This window comes from Zingiber officinale, chromosome 4A (genome assembly GCF_018446385.1).
Source record: "Zingiber officinale cultivar Zhangliang chromosome 4A, Zo_v1.1, whole genome shotgun sequence".
Classification (NCBI taxonomy): Eukaryota; Viridiplantae; Streptophyta; class Magnoliopsida; order Zingiberales; family Zingiberaceae; genus Zingiber; species Zingiber officinale.
The window spans coordinates 145804615-145829630 of NC_055992.1; the positions used below are offsets into that span (position 1 = coordinate 145804615).

Here is a 25016-nt window from a genome sequence, read left to right on the forward strand (position 1 = left end):
TAGGAAAATATAAGGAAAAAGTCTAATATTTCTTTATATCCATGGGACCGGCTCTAGGGAAGCCGTTGATATGACGATTTCACATTTTTCTATATAAGACTACCATTTGTAGCATTGAAGGTACATATATACACCTCTATACATTAAAACTCTAATATACATTTGCCTCTTTAATCACTAACTTTGAACGTCGAAATGACAATATTGACTATTGAGAAACTTCTAGGCGTCATTTTAACACTCTTCTTTATGTTTGCCCTCACCTACACTCTTATAACTACATCCTTATCCTTATTGTCTTCTAGTGATTGAAATCAAGTTGATAACAAAGTTAATCGTCAATGATTCACTCGTCGATATACCTGGAATCAAATACTTCTTGGGATTTTTATTTTAATAGCATGCTTCTCAAAATATTAAATATAATTTATCACGATTCTCATGAGAAAAAAACAAGAATCATATATATAGAGAGAGAGTGAAGGGGAGGGTACACAGGTGTGTATGTATATATATGTATAATATTTATCACGATTCTTCTCAAGAGAAAAATGAATTATATATATAAGTGAAGGGGGCGGGTAGGAGATGAGCATGGCGTCCTGGGTGATGAAGGTGGCGGAGGAGCTCGTAGCACCATGTGAGCCAACGCCTTGCGCCACACTCGCTCTCTCTTCCATCGACCATGCCCTGGGGTTGGCTTTCATGCTGGAGATGATCTCCGTGTATCCAAACAATAACCTTGAGCACCATCGTCATGGCGTGTCATTATCGGCGGCGAAGGTCATCCGGGAAGCCTTGGCCAAGGCTCTTGTCCCGTACTACCCCGTAGCAGGCCGCCTTGTCTCCTTCGACGACCGCGTCGAGGTGGCCTGCAATGGCGAGGGCGTTTGGTTTGTGGAGGCGGCGGTGACTGATCGCAGCCTGAATGACTGGGAGGCGATCCCCCGTAGCGTGGTGAAAGAGGAGCTGCTTCCGAGTTGCCCCCCTCATCTGAACCAACAAGAAATGATACTGATGATGCAGGTTTGTTAATATGTGTGTGTATATTTATACAACTAATATATTTCCCATGTTAAATAAATTTGTGGAAATAAAAAGGAAGATAATAAATTAGAGGCACTTTACTTGAGATCATGATCAAAACACTTAGATAGATGCTATCTGATGTGATCTTCTAATTGTCAAATAAAAAATAAGGACATTAATAGAGAGTCCTATATTATCATTTTAATCACTAAAAAAACATCAAAGAAGATATTTTAGCTAAAACACTTTGATCATCTTCTATTGGTTAAAATATCAATAACAAACCACCATTATTTCATGATGCACGTATAGAAGACCATTAATGCTCTTACTTATCATTTGTGTTGGCTAAAACACTCTTTAATGATCATCTTGATGGTATTTTAGTAGTCAAACATATAATATCTCAAGGAGGGGGTCAGTGTATAACGTTGATAGATTTAGGGTTTCAGTATTTTAATAGTAGATGCAAAAGAAGTCTGTGAGTGCAAAATTTAACTTGAATATAAACATTATGATAGATTTAAAGAATATATAATATACTAAATCAAATTAAAGATATTTAAAAAATAGATAAAATACCGAATCAATCAGTCCGTTGGTTGTAAAGTAAAAAGTTGCAAAAAAAAAAAATTTTTTTGAATAATACTTTCCTGCAATTTAAAATTCTCAAAGTTCATTTTATAATCATAAATTATTATTCAGATAATAATGCAAATTAATTAAATTGTGCAAGCATAGGTAACCCATTTTCAATGTGGTGGATTTGTTGTTGGACTCAAATTCAATCACTTGGTGTTTGATGGCATCGGCGTTGGACAATTCTTAAAAGCCATAGGCGAGATTGCTTGCGGTCAAACTCATCCCTCTATCGATCCAGTCTGGTATAGAGACACGATTCCCGCCTCTCCAATGCTCTCAAAGTCATCACTTTCACTTCTCCCAGCCAAGTTTGACATTGTGAATTCCATGTATGATTTCTCGATTCAAACCATCGAAAGATTGAAGGAAAAAATTGCAAAAGAGACATCCAATCAATTCACCACCTTCGAGGTCATCGCTGCAATTATATGGAAATGTCGAACACAGGCAATCAGTGCCATTGGAGATGTGCGCCTCACCTTTGCTGCTAATATTCGTCATGTATTGTTCCAACTGCCAAAGGCCGGCTATTATGGAAATTGTGTCTATCCCTTAACTATCACAGCAACCGGTGAGCAAATCATGCAGGCATCACTTGCAGAATTAGTCGGGCTCATTAAAGATGCTAAAGAAAGTTTACCCACAAAGTTTAAGGAATGGGCTTCAGGCAACTTCAAGGAAGATCCATATAAGATTTCAATTAGCTACAATCATTTGACTTTGTCAGATTGGAGATGGATAGAGTTTTATGAAACAGACTATGGATGGGGAATACCCAACTCTATTTCCCCTAAAACACATGACTTTTCCTTCACTTGTGGCATCCTTCTAAAGCAGCCTTTGCCTGAGGACGGTGTGCGTTTGGAAGGACAAGTAGTCATGAAGGAGCATGAGCAAAGGTTTATTGATGAAATCAACAAATGCGTAAATGTGTAGGTAATGTTATATTGAAATTTATCTCATAATGGACAAATTGATTTTCCACTCGAGTAGTGGATCATCCTACCAAATATTGTTGCAACTAGTTTTACTTTCAATCTGTAATAAAGTATCATGTATACATATTTGCAATCTATGAAGTTACATTGAGAATATTGTCAAAATAATCTTGTTTAGCAATGGCAAAATGTGATGGCTATTTTTCACATTGTTACATAGTACATTTATGAGTAACACTGGCTTCTAATATTGACTCAATGATGTTCTAAATTGGAACATTAATGTTAGTATATATATTGTGGCAAAAGACGAATACGCTCGCCTCCCGTGCCCCCGTCAATCAGTCTCAGGGTCAACACGGAGGAGGTAAATCACTGGAGGTTACTAGCCTTTGGAATAGTGACTAGCACATAAGGGAGGTATTTACCTCAGCTTTATCGAGATTCGAACCTCAGACCTCATTGTGATAACACCTCATGCGCTAGCCACTAGACCCATCCGAGGGGACTAATGTTAGTGCATACATGCCTTAAATGGTTATGGTCAATCGTATTATTTGATGTGTTTGGCAAAGGATTTAAATTTGGTTTGTATGTATTTTTAATGTGTGTTAAGTTGCATAGGGACTTGGTAGAACATACACGTACGTTCAAAGGAGCTTGATATTGCATGTCCAAGTTTATGTGATTCAATCGCTTAAGGTCGCTGTGTTAGGGTGTTGATAACCCTTGGAAAGGATGCTAAAGGTGGAGGGGTGAATAGGGAACCTACAAATAAAAATCTTCTTTCCATTGTTATGTTTTTAGAAAGGACAAACACACATTAATAAGTAAAAATAACTAATCACAATCACACACATACCAAGAGATATTTCAATTTAACGTAGTTCGATCAACTCCTAGGTTTGCAGTCCATTTTCTTGATCTTCTCTTAGCTAAGCATTAGAAGTGGAGAAACTTCTTACCATAGCAATTACAATAGTATCAAGGAGCAAATACAAAGCTAAAGCATTAAACAACGAAAAGTCGTATGTGGAGAGTATAATTTTGTGTTGTAGTATGTCATACTTCTGCCGTGAACCTTTGATCTCTTTTTCTAGACTGCCTCCGTGTAGTGCTTTGTTGTCTCAAGATTACTAATATGTCAACACTTTGGTTGACCAAAAGTTCTTTTCAATCAATTGAAAGTCCTTTTCGGTCAACGAAAGCCCTTTTCGATCGACCGCTTATGCTAACTTGTTATGTTGGCTTCACACACAAAAGAGTCCTAGTTACCAAATAATGTTAACATAGCTAGCGTTTTCTAGTCAATCGATCATTGGTCAATTTGAATCTCTGACCGCCTCATCCGCATCTAATCAGATCACACTACTGACTGAGTTTGCACTATTTTGATCAACTATAAGCCCTTTCCAATCGATTGATTTTACTAACCTAAGTTTGGATCAGATCTAGATCACAGTGGTGATTTAGTGAATTCTAGTTCCGATCACTTGACAAATAGTTTTGGTTGACTAAAGTTCCAATCGACCAAATAACCCTTCCAATCATCTGAAACTTTGACTTGGTCTACTAAAACTTATTTCACCTAAATTGAGTTCTACCATTCTCCCAAATACAAGTTTAGGTTCTTTAGATGCACTAAGTTTGGTGTCTCCCTTATGTTATCCTTTTTTTTATTTCTATCTTCTGCTTTAGGTGTGCTAACATCTGATACTCCTTGTCCTTATGGTCCTTTAGGTATTCTTTAACACTCTTCTCTGAGCTTCCATGGACCCCCAAGTTGCATACATGATTGTGTTGTTATATTCTGGGAAATAGACATCTAACATGACATCTAAGCATTGCCGGAGGGGACAAATTAGTTTTAAGAAAACTAAGTCAAACACATGCCTTTGTTTCTCTCTTTCCCGATTGGGTAACCCATTTAGACTCGGTAGTCGGGCAATTTGGTCTCTCGATTAGGCCCTTAGCAGCAGCTATTCACTCGGACTCAGCTGACTTAGAAACAATTACAAAATGAGTTTGACATTCGGTGACTCGCTCGAGACTCGGCAGCACGAACACTTGGCAAATCAGGTACTCGACATCCCATCACAACATACGACAACTCAGGCACTTAATGTCTTGACTCAGCATTCCGCAGCCCATGCACTCAGCATCTCAACTCGGTAACTTGCTCAAGCAACACTTGACTTCTCACTTGAACTACACTCGGGCCACTCAGACCTCATGATATTCGGAACTATTGGACCCCGTGGTAGTTTTGATGTGATCAACCAAGTTGGTTAGGTCCTGCTTTGTGTTTGATCCCTGTGTTTGAGTGTGCAGGAGCTTAGGAGCGTAGGAAGTCGAGCGAAAGACGCAGCTAGCGAGAAAGACGACACGAGAAGGGAGCCGACGGGCTCGGTGCGTCCAAAGGACGAGAGAGCTGCGTAAGAGTACACCGGTGGGTGAGAAGAACGTGCGCGGCGTTCGAGGGGCGTTAAGCTGGGGAGGAAGACTGCTCGAGGAGAAGGCTGGGAATTGGGTTCGGGTGAGCCCTATTTCGGTTGGCCGCAATCACCCAAAAGGTTGGAGCGTCGGAAGTCAAAACAAAGGAAGAATCAGGCTGGAAACCAAGCTCAAGGCGCCCTCAACAAGTAATGGAGGCGCCTCCAACTTGGAGGCGCCTTAAAGCTTGTTGAAGGCGCCTCCACCTTGGAGGCACCTTCAACAAGGTTTAAGGCGCCTTAAGCCTGGTCAAAACGACCGTTGAGCTGCGAATAGAGTTCTATCCAATCACTTACCTGGAGGCGCCTTGGACCCTTGTTGGAGGTGCCTTGGACCCTCAAGATCATATTTCCAGAGGCTATTTAAATGCCCCTGAAGCTAGAAATTCACAACAACTCAAGCAATCAATCGTGTAGCTATTCCTAGCAATAGTTCTAAGCTTCCAAAGTGTAAAAAGCTTCTTCGCCTTCAGTAAAGGAGATTCTTTTTAGTGCGCTTCTCATTGCCCTGGCTTAACAACCTCCTTGGTTATAACCAGGTTAAATTTTTGTTTCTTTTCTGTTTACTGCTTTAATTACTTTATTGCTTTATTTACTATTGCACTAATTGAGTTACAAGCACGAGGAGGGTATAGTTTGTTTTTGTTTTCAGCAATTCACCCACCTTTTGCCGGCCTTCGCTGAACCAACAAGTGGTATCAGAGCCTGATCGCCTCAGAAGGACTAACCGCCAACTGAAGCACAACGATCAAGATGATGGCCGGAGCGAACATTCATCCCCCGAAGTTCGACGGAGACTTCGCCACATGGAAGCGCAAAATGGAGGTATTTTTTAAAACTGAATTTGACATTCTTTTAATAATGAAATATGGCTATGCAGTTCTGAAAGATAAGGAGGAAAACACCTGGACGAAAAAGGAGCAAGCAGATTTCGTCACCAACGGAAAGGCTGAGTTCCACCTACTCAGCGTTCTATGACCTCAGGAGGTAAATCGGATCGGAAGCTACGACTCCGCGAAAGATCTCTGGGAAAAATTCCTTGAGCTTCACGAAGGTACCTCCGAAGCAAAGCTAGCGAGGCGCGATATCCTCTGGAACCAGTTGACAAACCTCCAGATGAACCAAGGCGAGAAGGTAGCGCAGCTCCAAGCAAGGATCAAAGAACTGATCACGCAACTAACCAATCTTGGAGAAGAGGTAACGAGCCGGGACTCTATCCGGTACGCGCTCAACGTCTTCCCTAGAACTCCAGAGTGGGCCTCCTTAGTAGATGCATACTACATCTCTAAGGACCTCGAGGTAAGTACTTTAGAACAATTGTTTTCCACTTTTGAACTTCACGAATCTTGAGTTTCAGAGCCCAATGGAGTGGAGAAGACCAGTCAGAACATTGCCTTAAAGGCAAAATTAAACGGTTCTGAATCAGAAGCCTCGGTCGACGAATCCGAAGCGACACTAATGGTAAAACGCTTCAATAAACTTGTAATACTAATAAGTTTAGATCGCAGAGGCATCAACGAAAGAAAAGGACGATTCCTTGCTACAACTGCAACGAAGAAGGGCACATCAAGGAGGACTGCCCAAAATTGAGGAGCAAACAGAAGGATAAGGAAAGGAGCAAGAATCTAGCTCGAACCAAACACAATCTAAAGGCCACGTGGGATGATTCGTCATCCTCCGAATCAGAAGTGGAAGAATTCTCGGGGATAGCACTGATGGCCAACCATCAGCTAGAAGAAACATCTAGCTCAGAGATGAGCATCTATGAAGGGGGAGGATGCTTAACTTATGCTTAACATGCTAGTTTAGTAATTTTTCTTTAAAATTACTTTTTGTGTCTGTTTTTACCCTAACTTAAACTTAGGTTGATGCACATCAAAAAGGGAGAGATTGTTGGACCCCGTGGTAGTTTTGATGTGATCAACCAAGTTGGTTAGGTCCTGCTTTGTGTTTGATCCCTGTGTCAAAGTGTGCAGGAGCTTAGGAGCACAGGAAGTTGAGCGGAAGACGCAGCTAGCGAGAAGGACGGCACGGGAAGGGAACTGACGGGCTCGGTGCGTCCGAAGGATGAGAGAGCTGCGGAAGAGTACACCGGTGGACGAGAAGAACGTGCGCGGCATTCGAGGTACGTTAAGCCGGGGAGGAAGACTGCTCGAGGAGAAGGTCGGGAATTGAGTTCGGATGAGCCCTATTCCGGTTGGCCGCAATCACCCAAAAGATCGGAGCGTCGGAAGTCAAAACAAAGGAAGAATCAGGCTGGAAACCGAGCTCAAGGCGCCCTCAACAAGTAATGGAGGCGCCTTAAAGCTTGTTGAAGGCGCCTCCACCTTGGAGGCGCCTTCAACAAGGTTTAAGGCGCCTTAAGCCTGGTCAAAATGACCGTTGAGCTGCGGATAGAGTTCTATCCGATCACTTACCTGAAGGCGCCTTGGACCCATGTTGGAGGTGCCTTGGACCCTCGAGATCAGATTTCCAGAGGCTATTTAAAGGCTCTTGGAGCTAGGAATTCACAACAACTCAAGCAATTAATCGTGCATCCATTCCTAGCAATAGTTCTAAGCTTCCAAAGTGTAAACGGCTTCTCCGCCTTCAGTAAAGGAGATTCGTTTTAGTGCGCTTCTCATTGCCCTGGATTAACAACCTCCTTGGTTGTAACCAGGTTAAATTTTTGTTTCTTTTCTGTTTACTGCTTTAATTACTTTATTGCTTTATTTACTATTGCACTAATTGAGTTGAAAGCACGAGGAGGGTATAGTTTGTTTTTGTTTTCAGCAATTCACCCCCCCTTATCGCCCTCCGCTGAACCAACAAGTGGTATCAGAGCCTGATCGCCTCAGAAGGACTAACCGCCAACTGAAGCACTACGATCAAGATGATGGCCGGAGCGAACATCCATCCCCCGAAGTTCGACGGAGACTTCGCCACATGGAAGCGCAAAATGGAGGTATTTTTTAAAACTGAATTTGACATTCTTTTAATAATGAAATATGGCTATGCGGTTCTGAAAGATAAGGAGGAAAACACTTGGACGAAAAAGGAGCAAGCAGATTTCGTCACCAACGGAAAGGCTGAGTTCCACCTACTCAGCGTTCTCTCACCTCAGGAGGTAAATCGGATCAGAAGCTATAACTCCGCGAAAGATCTCTGGGAAAAATTCCTTGAGCTTCACGAAGGTACCTCCGAAGCAAAGCTAGCGAGGCGCGATATCCTCCAGAACCAGTTGACGAACCTCTGGATGAACCAAGGAGAGAAGGTAGCGCAGCTCCAAGCAAGGATCAAAGAACTGATCACGCAACTAACCAATCTTGGAGAAGAGGTAATGAATCAGGACTCTATCCGGTACGCGCTCAACGCCTTCCCCAGAACTCCAGAGTGGGCATCCTTAGTAGATGCGTACTACATCTCTAAGGACCTCGAGGTAAGTACTTTATAACAATTGTTTTCCACTTTTGAACTTCACGAACTCGAGTTTCAGAGCCCAATGGAGTGGAGAAGACTAGTCAGAACATTGCCTTAAAGGCAAAAATAAACGGTTCTGAGTCAGAAGCCTCGGTCGACGAATCCGAAGCGACACTAATGGTAAAACGCTTCAATAAATTTTTTAATACTAACAAGTTTAGATCGCAAAGGCATCAACGAAAGAAAAGGACGATTCGTTGCTACAACTGCAACGAAGAAGGGCACATCAAGGAGGACTGCCCAAAATTGAGGAGCAAACTGAAGGATAAAGAAAGGAGCAAGAATCTAGGTCGAACCAAACACAATCTAAAGGCCACGTGGGATGATTCATCGTCCTCCGAATCAGAAGTCGAAGAATTCTCGGGGATAGCACTGATGGCCAACCATCAGCTAGAAGAAACATCTAGCTCAGAGATGAGCATCGATGAAGGGGGAGGAACATCAGAAGAAGAAAGCAGCAGTGAAGGGGGAGCGTCACCAGATCAGGTAAGGTACACAATCTAACCCTGACTCAGTCTTTTAAATTTATCAAGTCTCTGTCCAAAGAATTAGATCAATTAGAAAAAGAAAATGTTGAATTAAATAACATCTTAGATAAATTTAAATCAGAAAAATGAAAGTTTAAAATTAGAAATTGAGAAATTGAAATATCATGATGCATGCTTAAATAAATTTCCTAAATCAAAATTAAGAATTTATGGAAAATTAAATTGGTACATCAGAAAACACCAGGGTCAACTTAAAAAAGTGCCTAAAAATCATGTACCCCCTAAGTTTTGACCAACCCTATAGGAAGGAACCGTTATTGGGTTTCAAAATCTTTGCTAGTTTAAATTTCTCTTTTAGTTAAAAGCTTACAGTGAGAAAATTAAACATTGAAATTCTTTATGGAAGCTTTGTCTAAGGAAGTGGTTGTTGCTTCAATAACCAAGAAGGCCTAGTGCCTCGCCACGACCTGGAAGCTAAAATATTGAAAGAAAATGTTTAATTAACATTTTTAAAAAGCATTAAACAAGAATTAAATAATGCTTTGAAAGTTTTTCAAACATTTTTTTAAAAGTCCAAAAAAAAATCGATTTTGACTTAGAAATTATTGTGAAAAAGTCATAGATTTTTTTCTTAGAAATTTCTTTAAATCTCAGTTATTTTTACTAAGAGTTATTTTTAAAAATTAATTTTTCCTTGAAATTCTTTTTTTGGAAAATTCAAAAATTTATTTGACTTAGAAAATTTTTTCAAAAACCTCATTCTTACTTAGAAATTTTTTTTAGAAATTTTATCTAATGTTCAAAATTTCTTTTCTAAAATATTTTTTGAGTTATCACCCCGTTTTTGCTGTGATCAAAGGGGGAGAGAAAGGTTACAAGTGAAGGAGATATGGACAAGTTAAGGGGGAGTTAGAATGTTTAATATTTTAATATTTTTTCTAAAAACTTAGTTAGAATGTTTAAAATTTTAATATTTTTTTTCTAAAATGTGTTGCAATTTTATTTCTTGCAAAACTTATGCTTAACATGCTAGTTTAGTAATTTTTCTTTAAAATTATTTTTTGTGTCTGTTTTTATCCTAACTTGAACTTGGGTTGATGCACATCAAAAAGGGGGAGATTGTTGGACCCCGTGGTAGTTTTGATGTGATCAACCAAGTTGGTTATGTCCTGCATTATGTTTGATCCTTATGTCTGAGTGTGCAGGAGCTTAGGAGCACAGGAAGTCGAGAGGAAGACGCAGCTAGCGAGAAGGACGGCACGGGAAGGGAGCCGACGGGCTCGGTGTGTCCGAAGGACGAGAGAGCTGCGGAAGAGTACACCGGTGGACGAGAAGAACGTGCGCGGCATTCAAGGGACGTTAAGCCGGGGAGGAAGACTGCTCGAGGAAAAGGCCGGGAATTGGGTTCGGGTGAGCCCTATTCCGGTTGGCCGCAATCACCCAAAAGATCGGAACGTCGGAAGTCAAAACAAAGGAAGAATCAGGCTGGAAACCGAGCTCAAGGCGCCCTCAACAAGTAATGGATGCGCCTCCAACTTGGAGGCGCCTTAAAGCTTGTTGAAGGCGCCTCCACCTTGGAGGCGCCTTCAACAAGGTTTAAGGCGCCTTAAGCCTGGTCAAAACGACCGTTGAGCTACGGATAGAGTTCTATCCGATCACTTACCAGGAGACGCCTTGGACCCTTGTTGGAGGCGCCTTGGATCCTCGATATCAGATTTCCAGAGGCTATTTAAAGGCCCCTGGAGCTAGGAATTCACAACTCAAGCAAGCAATCGTGTAGCCATTCCTAGCAATAGTTCTAAGCTTCCAAAGTGTAAAAGGCTTCTCCGCCTTCAGTAAAGGAGATTCTTTTTAGTGCGATTCTCATTGTCCTGGATTAACAACCTCCTTGGTTTTAACCAGATTAAATTTCTGTTTCTTTTCTGTTTATTGCTTTAATTACTTTACTGTTTTATTTACTATTGCACTAATTGAGTTGAAAGCACGAGGAGGGCATAGTTTGTTTTGTTTTCAACAATTCACCCCTCTCTTGCCGGCCTCCGCTGAACCAACAGGAACCACTTGGGAATACTCAACATTCGGCCAGTGACATCCCACTCATGCTCGGATAGTCCATCAACTTGGTCTAATCAACTCATCCTGACAGCTTGAGATTATCAGGACAAGCCGTCTCGATAGATAAAATTGAATTTGAATTCCTATATATTTTAAATTCAATAGATTCCTTGTAACTTTGGTAAATATCTCCAAGATTATGAAATATTATCTAACATATTCATATGTGGTTTGGAGTTTATGGCCACATTTGGTCATCACACATGGGAATTGATCGAAAACTTGTTCAAATTTTGGGAATGCATCTTTAAATCCATTAGTTCTCCTTCATCACTAACCATCTTCTTTGCCATGAACACAATGAGGTATTTATTGCCTTCTCTGTCGAGTATCAAATCTTGAGACAAATGACATGTCTGAATCATGCATACATTTTCAGTCTTATTTAGTATCCATTTATTGCATTACATAAGTATAATTTGCGTCAACTTCTAGCATTTGCATATATTTCATCTTTTTAGTTCGAATGACTACAATTTATGCTTTACGTTGACAGAAAATAAAGATTTTAGTATAGGAGCATATTTGGAGACACAAAGGCAATTGAGCAACATTGCAACATAATTCATGGTCTACCCGTGGCACCTACCATGGTAGTGGATCATCCATTGAGTTAACATTGGCATTGGAGCATCACCCCGTATCATCTAGCAAGAACTATGGCTGTGTTTCATTCTGTGTCTTGACTATACAATTTCTAGAATGATCCACGACCTGCTCGTGCTACCCACGGTCGTGGATCCTATGAAGATGATGTCTCCTTATTTTTAGAAAGTTACGTTAGCCTCCCCTTATGTTTGAGAAATTATGTTAGTATCCCATTCGTTTTAGGAAATTCTATTAGCCACTCCTTTATTTTAGGAAATTATGTTAGGAGTTGTCTTAGATTTTAGGAAACTATGTTAAGGTTCTAAAACTATAAAAGGAAGTAATGACTGGCATTTTAGAGGCATATGGTGATTGGAGGATCAAGGGATCTTGCAATCCCATGATATGGGATCGAGGAGGAAGTTGCATCATAAACTTCAGAGGAGCTACAACATTAATGGACAATATTTCTAACACCATAGAGTAGTTTTGAAACATCCCGTGTTCAACCCTCAAGGGTATTTTTTTTAGCAACCCTCTCGACCTCTGCTATGTAGATAACTGTAGTGCAATACCATTATAATGATTTACCTTATCCAATGTACATGACATCATCCCAATAGGAGTTTAACAAAAAGTAACAATGAATTCTCAAATCTCTCCCTATACAAATGAAGAACCTCTCACAATGGAATGAGTATGCTTTGCACTCCTATACACCTGGACAGTGTCGTGCATCCATTTCGCCTCCTCGCCTACTCCGTCCTCATGCTCCTAGTAGACGCCCTCATCTGTAACGTAAGCATCATGAGTCTTCGAACCCAGCAAGTATAATCCTATATGAGTAATATGATATCCATGAAGTAGCAAGAATAGTAACTAGCATGCATAAACTTATCTCAAATACAACGAACCGAAGAAAGGTACGATATATAAAAGTTCCTACATAGCTAACAAGGGTGAATATGTCACATATCCGGTAACCACAATTAGAGTCAGTCAACAGTCCCATGAACCTAAAAGTACCTCCTAGAGAACATGCAGTCATATAGCCGAAGCTAACAATAATTTACAGTATCAGTCATTTGGAAGGGCCCTCCCCGGAGCTCATCCCGGGGCACCCAACCTGTACAGTCACCACATATGCTCATACCCATCCAATTAACTATTTAAGGAAATATAATCTATCCACTTTACTGTAACAATCTATCATGCATATCCATTTCATTCGTTCTGTAATCATTCTCATTCACAGAGACCTTTCCGTTTTTGAATCATACGTAACATAAGAATACACAATATAAATCACGCGAATCAAAACCGATAAACGATCATAATATAATCATACATATCAGTAAAAAGAGCAGACCACTATGTACAGCATGCATTCAAAACAGAGATCAGATCTGGAAATTAAATCCTAATAGAAGCCAATAGAACACATTGCTATATAAAGTGGAACACTTACCACATGTTGCTCATATCAACTATCTAGCCATTTAGAGGACATGTGTACTGCAACATATCTCATCATGTACTAAATTCCGCATAGTTCTTATACCATTATACTGTAATCTATTTTCAATTTCAAAATAAAATAATATCAACTAAACAAAAACTTGAAAATTTCATAACTGAGTACTAAAGGAAAAACATTTAACCCCTATAGCAGTTATCAACTAGAAAAATCCTCTTCGAACTCCCATCATAAGGTGCAAACCACATAAACATTCATTCCCGAAAAAAGAGTGATAAAAACAATGGAAAATTTTAGCACCTAGCTTATATCAATATTTGGAAGGAAGCAACCAAATTATGCATCTAATTTAATACTTGCAATAAAATTCGAAACCAGCTCTACAGGAACCAACCAAAGTCTTCACAAGGAGAAAGAACTACATTGAAATCAGTTCATAACCCTCGAAAACTATCCACAAAACCAATGATCATGATAACATCTTCTAATTCAGTTCTCAACATCCAAAACTAATCAACAAGCAAACGAAGAACTTCATCGAGCACTAACTAAAATCCCTAATCAATCAGGAAAACAGTAACGACAACAACAGAACAATCCGGCACAATTTGTCTTGCTTCACAGTCCAAAAGAAACTAAACAAAGTCCAAAGCCAACACTTAAAACAAGAACCACATTGTATTCATACTTAAATCTTTAGATCTAACCTCAAAACCACAGCTAATCAAAGAAGTAGAACACATCGAGTTGAATCCACATAAATCCGTAGCAATTTAGTAAAGCAAAGCAGAACACATCGAGTTGAGTTCACTGGCAAAACAATCTAGAAGGACTACGATTCGAGCAGAAAACTCAAAGTTAACACCCCTCTGTTAAAGGGTATTACAGAACCTCAAATCGAAACAAGAACATCATGGAATACAATTGAATCGCCACAAACCAATCAATTACCATGAAACCAGGTCAATCGATCAAGAAATCTAAGCGCTGAAACCACACCACTGTGTCCACAATCCCTCAAACCATCGAATAAATCTCGATCGAAACCAGAACCAACTCAAGAGCGCCCAGATCCAGATCTGAAACTAGAACAACACGAGACGAACGAGGCATTCTGGAAAAAATTCGCATCACAATTCATTCGACCTTTGAGCATCTCATTCAGGCATTAAAACAAACATGTAATTCGCAGGGACAGAGAACACTAACACCATGGAACAATGACCAAAAAGAACCCAAATCCCTTCACAGACATTCAAGCTTCGGAAACGAACGATCGACTTCCACTAGTTCCTAAACCTTACCTCACAGAAGCCATACCCACATAATAGAAGTACTTGCCTTTTCTCTTCTTACGCCTTTGTTTTTGCTCTTCTTCGTGCTGTTGCCGGACGTGAGAAGGCCTCGCCAGTGCTGTCGACCGACGAGGACCTCTGCCCGATCGACCGTGATGCCCTCAAAGGAATCTCCCACACGACGGCGCTCAATCGTCTCTGAGGCTGATGGCGATCCCGTTCGACGGAGACAGAGGGAAGGGGGAAGGGGAAATCGGCGATTCCAGTAGGTAAGAGTGGAAAGGAGAAAATAGAAAACTTATACCTAGGTTAAGTCAATTGGTACTTAGGTTAATTAATTCCTACCTTAAGCTAATTGAATCAATCAACTCTTAACTTAATTGGATATTTTTAAACAACTTTCTCATACCTAATTATACCCCTTAACATCTAAAATAATTCCCTAAAAATTCATAAAAATTTCAGTAATTCCATAAATTCATATTAACTTAATTCCTGATAAATCATCCATGAAAACATATTTATTTTTCCTTAAACTAATCTAATTAGGTTAGATTTTTATTATTTACACCTTTATCCATATTTTTAGTATCTAATAACCTTATGTATTTATTTTATACCCATCTAATTAAATAATTACTTTTAATTTAAAACAATTACTTTTGGGACATTACAAGTTTCCTTAATTCTAGGATTAAAGAGTAATTCAATATTGAGTTGACAATTGTAGTTTTTTATTCTTCTCTTTTATCGCATAATATACCTGATTCTTGATTCAATTTTTAGCATACTTAACATGCTAATATGTATTAATGTATGGTAGCATATATTCGCATATGTTTGCATGATCAAAGATTAAGGTATGGATTTCTTTGGGATAGATCGAGAGATGAACCTTAGCGTAGGAGCTAGCATATAAATGTACTTTGTGATTATTCAAGAAAAAGGGGAAGGACCAAAAAGTGAACTTTGATCTCAGATAAATAAGAACTCTTCTTGAGGGTTTATTCACGAAATCAGTTCAAACTCTCTCAAAGATACCATTGACTATCATAGAGCGTAAAGGGTCTATCAAAATTCTACTACCATAAAAGTAGTGGCCACGTTAGGGTAGATAGGCACATGTATTCTTGAAAGGGAGCATCAAGTACCTTAGGATATACCACCTTCAAGTATGATCTAACATTGAGGTAAGAGAGGGATTCACAACTAAATTATCAATGATCATCATGGTAAAATTGAAGTCCTAGAATTGTCTCTAAAACTAGTTTTCTCACTGTCTAGAATTGTTAACGATCAACTGGTTTCAATTGTTTGCTTGCTTTCACAACAATTCTCTCGTTTGATTCATCTAGATAGCCTCCCTTGTGTAAGTACCCTAGGTTAGTTTTAATGTGATAAACCAAGTTAGGTTAGGTCATATATTATTTTGATGTCTTGTGTCTGAGTATTTAGGGACTTAGGAACACAAGAAGTCAAACGAAGATACGATAAACGAGAAGGATGAGATGGAAAATGAGTCGACGAGCTCGGTGCATCTAAGGGATGAAAAGCTGTGGAAGAATACACCGGTTGATGAGACGGATGCATGAGGAGTGTTTGAGGGTGAGAAGTCGGGGAGGAAATCTGCTCGAGGAGAAAGATAGAGTTGGGTTCAGATGAGCTCAACTGTTGATGACCAGAGCATCACCTACACTGAGTTGGGTTTGGACAAGTCTAGATATGCCAGTTGCTAGGGATGGAGATGCATCCATGGAGCTGGAAGAACCCTCACACCACATGGAGGAGGTGCCCTCGTGCCTCCCTTGGGAGCGCCTTGGATCAACCAAGGTTCCTCCCAACAACCAGAGTCGTTTGTTGACCGTTAGAGTTCAGATAAAGTTTTTCCACATTGGAGGCACCTCTACTTGATTCGAGGCACCTCCAAGCTACATCAGCACAACGATAACATCTTCCAGGAGGATATAAAAAGCCCCTAGAGGTAGGAATTAATTATCAACTCTTATTCATTTCCTAGCTAATTTCTTGAGCAGTCAACATTTGTAAGAGGCTAGTTTGCCTTCAATGAAAGAGTTTTTTAGTGGACTTTTCATTGTTTTGGATTAACAACTACCTAAGTTATAACTAAGTAACTCTTTGAGCCTTCTTACATTTTTAAAGTTATTTATTTTATGTTAATTATTTGGATTTTCTAATTTTGTGTCCTTGCTTAGCTCAAATAGCAAGAGATTTTTCTAATTTATTTTTAGGGCTATTCACCCCCCCCAGCGGTACCTAGACCTACAAGTGGTATCAGAACCAAACCGCTCTAGAAGGACTAACCTCCTATTAAATAAAGGAGACAATGGCTGGACCAAGAATCTATCCGCCAAAGTTCTAGGGAGAGTTCACACTCTAGAAACATCGGATGAAAGTATTTTTCAAAACTGATTTTAACTTTCTTGTAATAATCAAATATGGGTTTGTAGTACCGAAAGATCAACATAGAGAAGAAAAGGAAGAACATTTGTGGAATAAGGAGCAGAATAACTTTGTGGCAAGTGGGAGAGCTAAATTTCACCTGTTGAGCATTCTTCCACACCAAGAAGTAAATTGGATCGGCAGCTATAACTCAGTGAAAGAACTCTGGGAGAAATTCCTAGATATGCATGAAGAGACCTCAGAGGCCAAATTTACAAGATGGGACTACTCCGAAATCAACTGACGAACCTCTGGTAGAAAGAAGGAGAGCCAGTTGCTCAACTGCATGCTAAACTGAATGAGCTGATCATCGAACCACAAAGTTTGAAGAAATGGTAACGAAAGAGACTCTATAAGTTATGCTCTTAATGCTTTCCCAAATATCCCAGATTGAATACCGATAATCAACTCCTACTACATCTCTAGGGATCTAGAGGTAAGCGTGGGTGCATTTGGCACCAATGATCAAACCTGAGTTTTGATGAATGACAAGTGTATTAAAGTTAGATGTGTTGTTGATCTAATCTTGTTACTGAGTGCGCAGAGTTGACTCACTTAACGGGTCAAGAGGACCAGACACTAGGCAGGAAGTCCAGATGTGAGATTCTAACAGGAAGTCAGGATGTTTGATTCCCGATGGGTTGAATTCTAGATGTATGATTCCGGCAAGAGATCGGGATGTTTGATTCTCGATTGGCAAAGTCCGGATGTGTGATTCTAGCAAGAAGTCCCGATGGGTCAAGAGACTTGACATCAAGGAAGTTTGCAAATGGTGAGGTAAGTCACTGGAAGAGAGAGATCTAGTGAGGATGAGTCTTGGTGGGACTATAGGCACGGTCCATCTTAGAGCCATTTGAGAAGTCTAAGATGAGACCATGACTAAATCTTAGTTCTTAGGAAGACAGGATCTAAGCCATAAATTAATCATATTATTCTTGTGCTAACTTTGTTTTTCAGGATAAACATATTATGATTGCCTGGACTAATTTTTTTTTTCAGGAAAGACAAAGGTGAACAAAAGTGGTCCGGGCACATGGAATTGGTTTGGGCACCTGAACTAGCTTCGATGAGGTCGGGCGGTCCTGGCGCCTGAAGTTGCTCTAGGTGCCCGAACCAGCAAAGTTCATCCAGAAGTTGAGTTGGATAAACTTCGAGGATGAAGTTTCGACGAGAGCTCGTCATGTTAGAACAGTCCAGGCTCCCGGGCAGGGCTATGAAAGGAGGCATCGACCAGCAGCTTAAAAACATCATTTGATACAACTTTCATACTCATGTACTGCTCTGAAAAGATCTCCAAGATACCTAAAAGCTACACCGACAACCTACGCTCAAGTTTTTAAAGTTGTATTGTCGGTATAATTTAATTCTTGCAATTGTACTTGAGTTATGTAATTGCTTCATGATTATAGTGATTGCCCAATGAAAGCATTCAGTGAGTACAGGCCTTCGAATATGATTCATTGATGGTTCTGAACAAAGTAAAACGACTCGTGTTAGCATTTGATTTTCTTCTCTTTTCTTTTCCTCTGTGTTTATCTTAACTCGTGATTTTTGAAAAAGCAAAAAATGTTATTCACCCCCTCCCCCACTACAAGAAAAACCCTCATAGACACCGGTTTTCCACCGCTGTCTATTACAAAATCGACCGATGTCTATGAAGGCGATGTAAAAGGTCCGCCATTTTAGACATCGGGTTATAACCGATGTAGTATCACTTAACGACACCGGTTTTCGAATCGGTTATGAACCGGTGTAGTATCACTTAACGACACTGTTTCAGCAACGGTGTAAAACCGATGAAATATATGTTAATAACACCAGTTTTGGCAACGATATACGACCGATGTAATATTAACAACACCAATTCCATCAATGATGTAAAACTGATGTAATATCAATTAATGACACCGATTTTGGCAGCGGTGGAAAACCGATGTAATATCAATATTGTTTAACGACACCGATTCGATTTCCAAAATAATGAAAAACCGATATTATACAACATTTTAATAGTACAAAATTTAGTTAATATTATTATACATCGGCGTATCTAAACACACCAAGTCAATATCCATGTAACCAACACATAAATATTATTCTTACAACATAAAAAGATAATAGATATTGTACACATCAAGTCCGTATCCACAAATTACACAAATATTCTTCTTACTGTAGGACCGTGATCGTTCGATAGAGGGGGGGGTGAATATCGATTCGAAAAGTCGAGTAAAACTACGCAGCGGAAAAGTAAATGAACACAGTTGTTTTTACTTCGTTCAGAGCCTGTGACGACTCCTACTCGAAGGCCCGTGGTCCTTGACCACTTTCGTTGGGCAATCACTAGCAATTCGAATATAATTACAAAATGAATACAGGAAATGCTAGTGAAACAAAGTAATATCGACAAAGAAATTAACTAAAAACCGAAGGAGCACTTTGTCGGAGCTTTGTTGGCGTCGCAGGAACGTAGAGCAGCAGGACCAGCAGTAGAAGAGTTCTCAGATTGATTATTGAAGAAGCTCCATCCCTGGGGCTTCTTTTATATGCTGCTCCGGGCGCCTGGATCCCTTCCGGGCGCCCTGGTGCGACGTGGCAGGTCTAATCAGCGAACTCCACGTGGCGACGACTCGGCCTGGATAAAATTCACCTCCGGGCGCCCGGACCTCCTGTTTCCAGAAACTTCCTTTCCTGCAAAATAGAGTTAGTCCGAGGCACATATGTATTCTGCAACACAGATTGTTAGCACAATTTATGAAATAGAATTAACAGTAAAAATATGACTTAGATTCCGTCTTTCTGAGACCGGAATCTAGTCACGATCTCGACTTAGATATCCGAAATGGATCTAAGCCGGATCGACGCCTAATGTTCCCTTCCCGGGAACGCGTCCTCGCAGTCACTCCCCTCCAGTGACTTACCTCACTTACCTGCCAGACGTCCGGTCAGCCCGTCGACCCGTCTGGACTTCTCGCCACATCTAGTCAGCCCGTCGACCAGCTTGGACTTCTCGCCAGCGTCCGGTCAGCCCGTTGACTTCTCGCCAGCTATCCGGTCAGCCCGTCGACCTAGCTGGACTTCGTGCCAGACATCCGGTCAGCCCGTCGACCTGTCTGGACTTCCCCTGCACACTCGATCAAAGTGTCAGACAACAACAAAACTAACTTAACCTATTTGTCATTCATCAAAATGTAGGTTAGACCGTTAGTGCTACCCGCACCAACAATCTCCCCCTTTTTGATGGAATGACAATCTGGTTAAGTTAGTGAAAGAACGCAAAAAACAGGTACATCGGTTTTAAAGTTAGTTTTAGTGTTTTCAATTTTGATTTATCTAATTTAACCACCTAACCCTCCCCCTTTTGCATTCATAAAAAAAAACAAGGGTAAGCAATCACAGTGTAGAGTTACTGTAAAAAATAAGCACAGCTAATCTTGAAAAAATATCTGAGTTTGGTTCAAAATTCAAAGATAAAAATACAATTTTTAAATCCAAGTAAAAAAAATCAAGTTGACTTGGGGGAGACAAGTTGAATTTTGAAAAGTATAAATTTAAAGTTAATCAAGTTTAACTTTTCAAGCGTGTAAAATTTTTAAATCAGGTTTTTCAAATTTTCTTTTCAAGTTTAAGTAACATTTACTTTTCAAAAAAATAAATTTTCAACTTCAATTTTTCAAAACAAAGCAAAAATTAAACAAGTAAGATTTAATTTGCCAAAATAAATTTTTAAGGCTAATTTGATAAAAGCTAAATTTGGAAAGTTTAATTTTCAAGCATATGTTACAAAGCTGAATAAGTTTAAATTTGCAATCAGGTTTAAAAATTAGGTGGGATTAAACTTCCAAGTTTTTCAAACACTTAGTTAAATTAAACTTTTTGTAAACTAATGTTCAGACATAAGTTAGTTTTAAAAAGCATTTTTCAAACACACAGAATTTTAATTAATTTCTCCCCCTGAACTTGATACTTAAATTTAAACAGCTGTCTAATCAATTAGGTACTAACTAACTATCAGAAGATAGTAGCTTTCACTTGGTTAGTCAGATTAAGGTGATTATAAACAGTCAGTGTTTGACTTGACTGATGATCTTAATCTGATTACTGTCTGATTTGTATTTAACGTCCAGAGTTATGCTGATGCACTGAAATAAGCATCTTAAGTCCAGACAGTTGGCCTATGCATCTCACCCCTTTCTATGTTTGTCAAACACAAGCAAGGTAAACCTAAGGTGTTGGTGAGATGCTCAAAAACTAGTCCTATGGGTACATGCTTTCTAAGGATTCAAAACTAGTCTAAGGCCAAAACTGTTTTTGAAAAACTAAAAATAGGAAAGTTTTGAAAACAAACAAGTTTAACTTATAATTTGAAAACATTTATTTTGAGAACAATTTTTAAAAAATCCTAGTTTATTGAGCACATCCCTAATTTTCGACGTAAGTTGCTAAACTCACTTTCAGGGAGTGGTTTTGTGAAAATGTCAGCTAAATTTGATTTGGACTCAATGTATTTGAGTTCAATATCACCTTTAGTAACATGATCCCTGATAAAGTGGTGCCTAATTTCAATATGTTTGGTTCTTGAATGATGCACAGGGTTCTTGGTTAAGTTAATTGAACTTATATTGTCAATTAATACTTTTACATTTGTGATGTTTAAGTTGAAATCTTTTAGAGTATGCATCATCCATAATAATTGTGCAACACATTCACCTATAGATATGTATTCTGACTCAGTTGTAGATAGAGCAACACAATGTTGCTTTCTACTAAACCAGCTAACAAGTGATGAACCTAATAATTGGCATCCACCACTTGTGCTTTTGCGGTCTAATTTACATCCAGCATAATCTGAGTCAGAATACCCTATTAGTTCAAAATTATTGGTCCTAGGATACCAAATTCCTACATTTGTTGTTCCTTTAAGATATCTAAAAATTCTTTTAACTTGTGTCAAATGGGATTCCTTAGCACAAGTTTGGTATCTAGCACACATACTAACTGCAAATAAAATATCAGGTCGGCTTGCAGTTAAGTACAGTAGGCTACCTATTGCACTCCTATAATATTTTAAGTCAACTGATTTTCCATTTGGGTCATTATCTAAGATTGTGTTTACTGCCATAGGTGTTTTTATTTCTTTTGTATTTTCCATCCTGAATTTTTTAAGTAATTCTTTAGTGTATTTGTGTTGATAAATATAATTTCCTTCATTTGTTTGTTTGATTTGTAATCCTATGAAATAAGTTAATTTTCCTACTAGGCTCATTTCAAATTCTTTTTTCATTAGATTAATAAATTCCTCTAAAAAATCTGAATTTGTTGAACCAAATATTATATCATCTACATATATTTGTGCAATAAATATGTTTGTATTTAATGATTTAACAAACAAGGTTGGGTCAATTTGACCTTGGTTGAATCCTTTAGATGTTAAGTAAGATGTTAGCCTTTCATACCATGCCCTGGGTGCTTGTTTAAGCCCATATAACGCTTTATTTAACTTAAATACATAATCAGAGTGTTCTAGACTTTCAAACCCAGGAGGTTGACCTACATAAACTTCTTCTTTAATTAGTCCATTAAGAAAGGCAGACTTAACATCCATTTGGTATAGTTTGAATCCCTTATGGGCTGCATAACTTAGTAACATTCTAATGGATGCTACTGGGGCATAGGTCTCATCATAGTCAAGCCCTTCAACCTGACTAAACCCTTTGGCAACTAGCCTAGCCTTATTTCTAGTAATTTCCCCAGTTTCACTTAATTTGTTTCTGAATACCCATTTTGTTTATATTATTTTCTTATTCTTAGGTGGTGGTACTAGGTCCCAAACTTCATTACGCTCAAATTGGGCTAGTTCTTCTTGCATAGCTATAATCCAGTCTAGGTCTAGTAGGGATTCATCCACTGTTTTGGGTTATATTTTTGAAATTAAGGAGATTTGACTCAAGTTTCTAAAAGATGATCTGGTTTGAACTCTTAGGTCTGGATCATCAATTATTTGATCTGTTGGATGGTTGGGATTCACTCTTATAGTTCTAGGGGGTTCATTTTCTTGATGTTGTTCCTCTTCTTCATGACTTAGAGTTTGGTTGGTTTCTGGAACAAATTCAGGTGGTTGTGTAAGTTCTAAGTTTTGTTTAGTTTCTTCAAATTTTACATTAGTAGTTTCTTCAATTTTTAAGGTAACCTTATTGTAAATTCTATAGCCTCTACTATTTAGGGAATATCCTACAAAAATTCCATTTTCAATTTTAGAGGAGAATTTTCCTAAGTGTTCTCTTATATTTAAGATGAAAACTGGGCACCCAAACACTTTAAAATATTTTATATTGGGTTGTTTATTATAAAATATTTTATTTATTGTAGTTCTGTTCTGTACATAGAAGGCTGTACTAACAGCTTCTGCCCAAAAGTATTTAGGTAGGTTATACTCATTTAACATTGTTCTAGAGGCTTCAAGTAAGGTTCTATTTTTTCTTTCTACAATCCCATTCTGTTGGGGGGTTTTAGGGCATGAAGATTCATGATGGTAACCATTTTCAAGACAAAAACTGTTAAAGTTGTGATTTTTAAATTCTCCCCCGTTGTCACTCCTGATTCTTTTAATTTTAATATCTTTTTCGTTTTCAATTTGTTTGCAGAAATTTATAAAAATTTCAAAAGTTTCATCTTTATGTTTTAAGAATTTTACCCAAGTAAACCTAGAATAATCATCTATAATTACTAAACAATATAAGTTTCCATTTATAGATTTGACTCCATGGGAGTCAAAAAGGTCTAAATGTAGAAGTTCTAATATTGAGTTAGTTTGTGGTTGATTTGTTTGTTTGTGAGTGGATTTAGTTTGTTTACCTTGTTGACAAGCATTACATATGGTTGAATCTAAGTTAGGTAATTTTGGTAAGCCTCTCACAAGTCCATTTAGTTTACTTATATTTCGAAAGTTGGTGTGAGACATTCTTCTATGCCATAACCATGTTTCTTCTTTTTGTGTTAAGTAACACTTAATGGAAGAAGTGGTTAAGTTGATGGCATAGATGTTGTCTTTTCTAAAACCTTTTAGGCTTATGGTGGGAGTATCTAGATGTTTGATTAAACACTCTGTGGATAGAAATTTAACCTTATACCTAGTATCACATAATTGACTTATACTCAGAAGGTTGTATTTAAAATTTTCAACAAGTAAAACATTTGTAATTATAAAGTTTATTTTTAATTCAATATTACCTATACCAATTACCTTGAGTTTGCCGTTGTTTCCAAAGGCAACTGTTCCTAAGCTTTTGTAAGTGAGTTGAGTGAACTTGGTGTGATCTCCAGTCATATGTTTGGAGCAACCACTGTCCAAAATCCATTTGGTTTCCTACAGTAAGTAGGATTTAACGTTAGTCTTTTTATTTATGACCAGACAAAATTTTAAGTTTAAAATTGGAGTTTTGACATTAATTTTTAAGTTTAAAATTGAGATTAATTTTTAAGTTTAAAATTAAAATTTTGAAAATAATTTTTAAGTTAAAAAAGTTAAAATTTTGAAATTAATTTTTAAGTTTAAAATTAAAGTTTTGAAATTAATTTTAAGTTTAAAATTAAAATTTTGAAATTAATTTTTTTAAGTTTAAAATTTAAAATTTTGAAATTAAGTTTAACATTAAAATTTTGAAAATAATTTTTAAGTAAAAAAAAATTAAAATTTTGAAATTAATTTTTAAGTTTAAAATTAAAGTTTTGAAATTAATTTTAAGTTTAAAATTAAAGTTTTGAAATTAATTTTAAGTTTAAAATTAAAATTTTGAAATTAAGTTTAAAATTAAAATTTTGAAAATAATTTTTAAGTTAAAAAAAATTAAAATTTTGAAATTAATTTTTAAGTTTAAAATTAAAGTTTTGAGATTAATTTTATGTTTAAAATTAAAGTTTTGAAATTAAGTTTAAAATTAAAATTTTGAAATTAATTTTTAAGTTTAAAATTAAAATTTTGAAATTAAGTTTCAAATTAAAATTTTGAAAATAATTTTTAAGTTAAAAATTAA

The 25016-nt window shown here is 37.9% G+C and overlaps 1 protein-coding gene across 1 annotated transcript; it reads left to right on the forward strand.

Annotated features, from left to right (window-relative positions):
• Window positions 1–594: 594 nt before the first annotated feature.
• LOC121972899 (acyl transferase 4-like) lies at window positions 595–2607 on the forward strand. Its single transcript, XM_042524515.1, has 2 exons — window positions 595–1026; window positions 1771–2607. The coding sequence occupies exons 1-2, from the start codon at window positions 595–597 to the stop codon at window positions 2605–2607; spliced, it is 1269 nt and encodes a 422-aa protein (XP_042380449.1).
• The last annotated feature ends 22409 nt before the right edge of the window (window positions 2608–25016 follow it).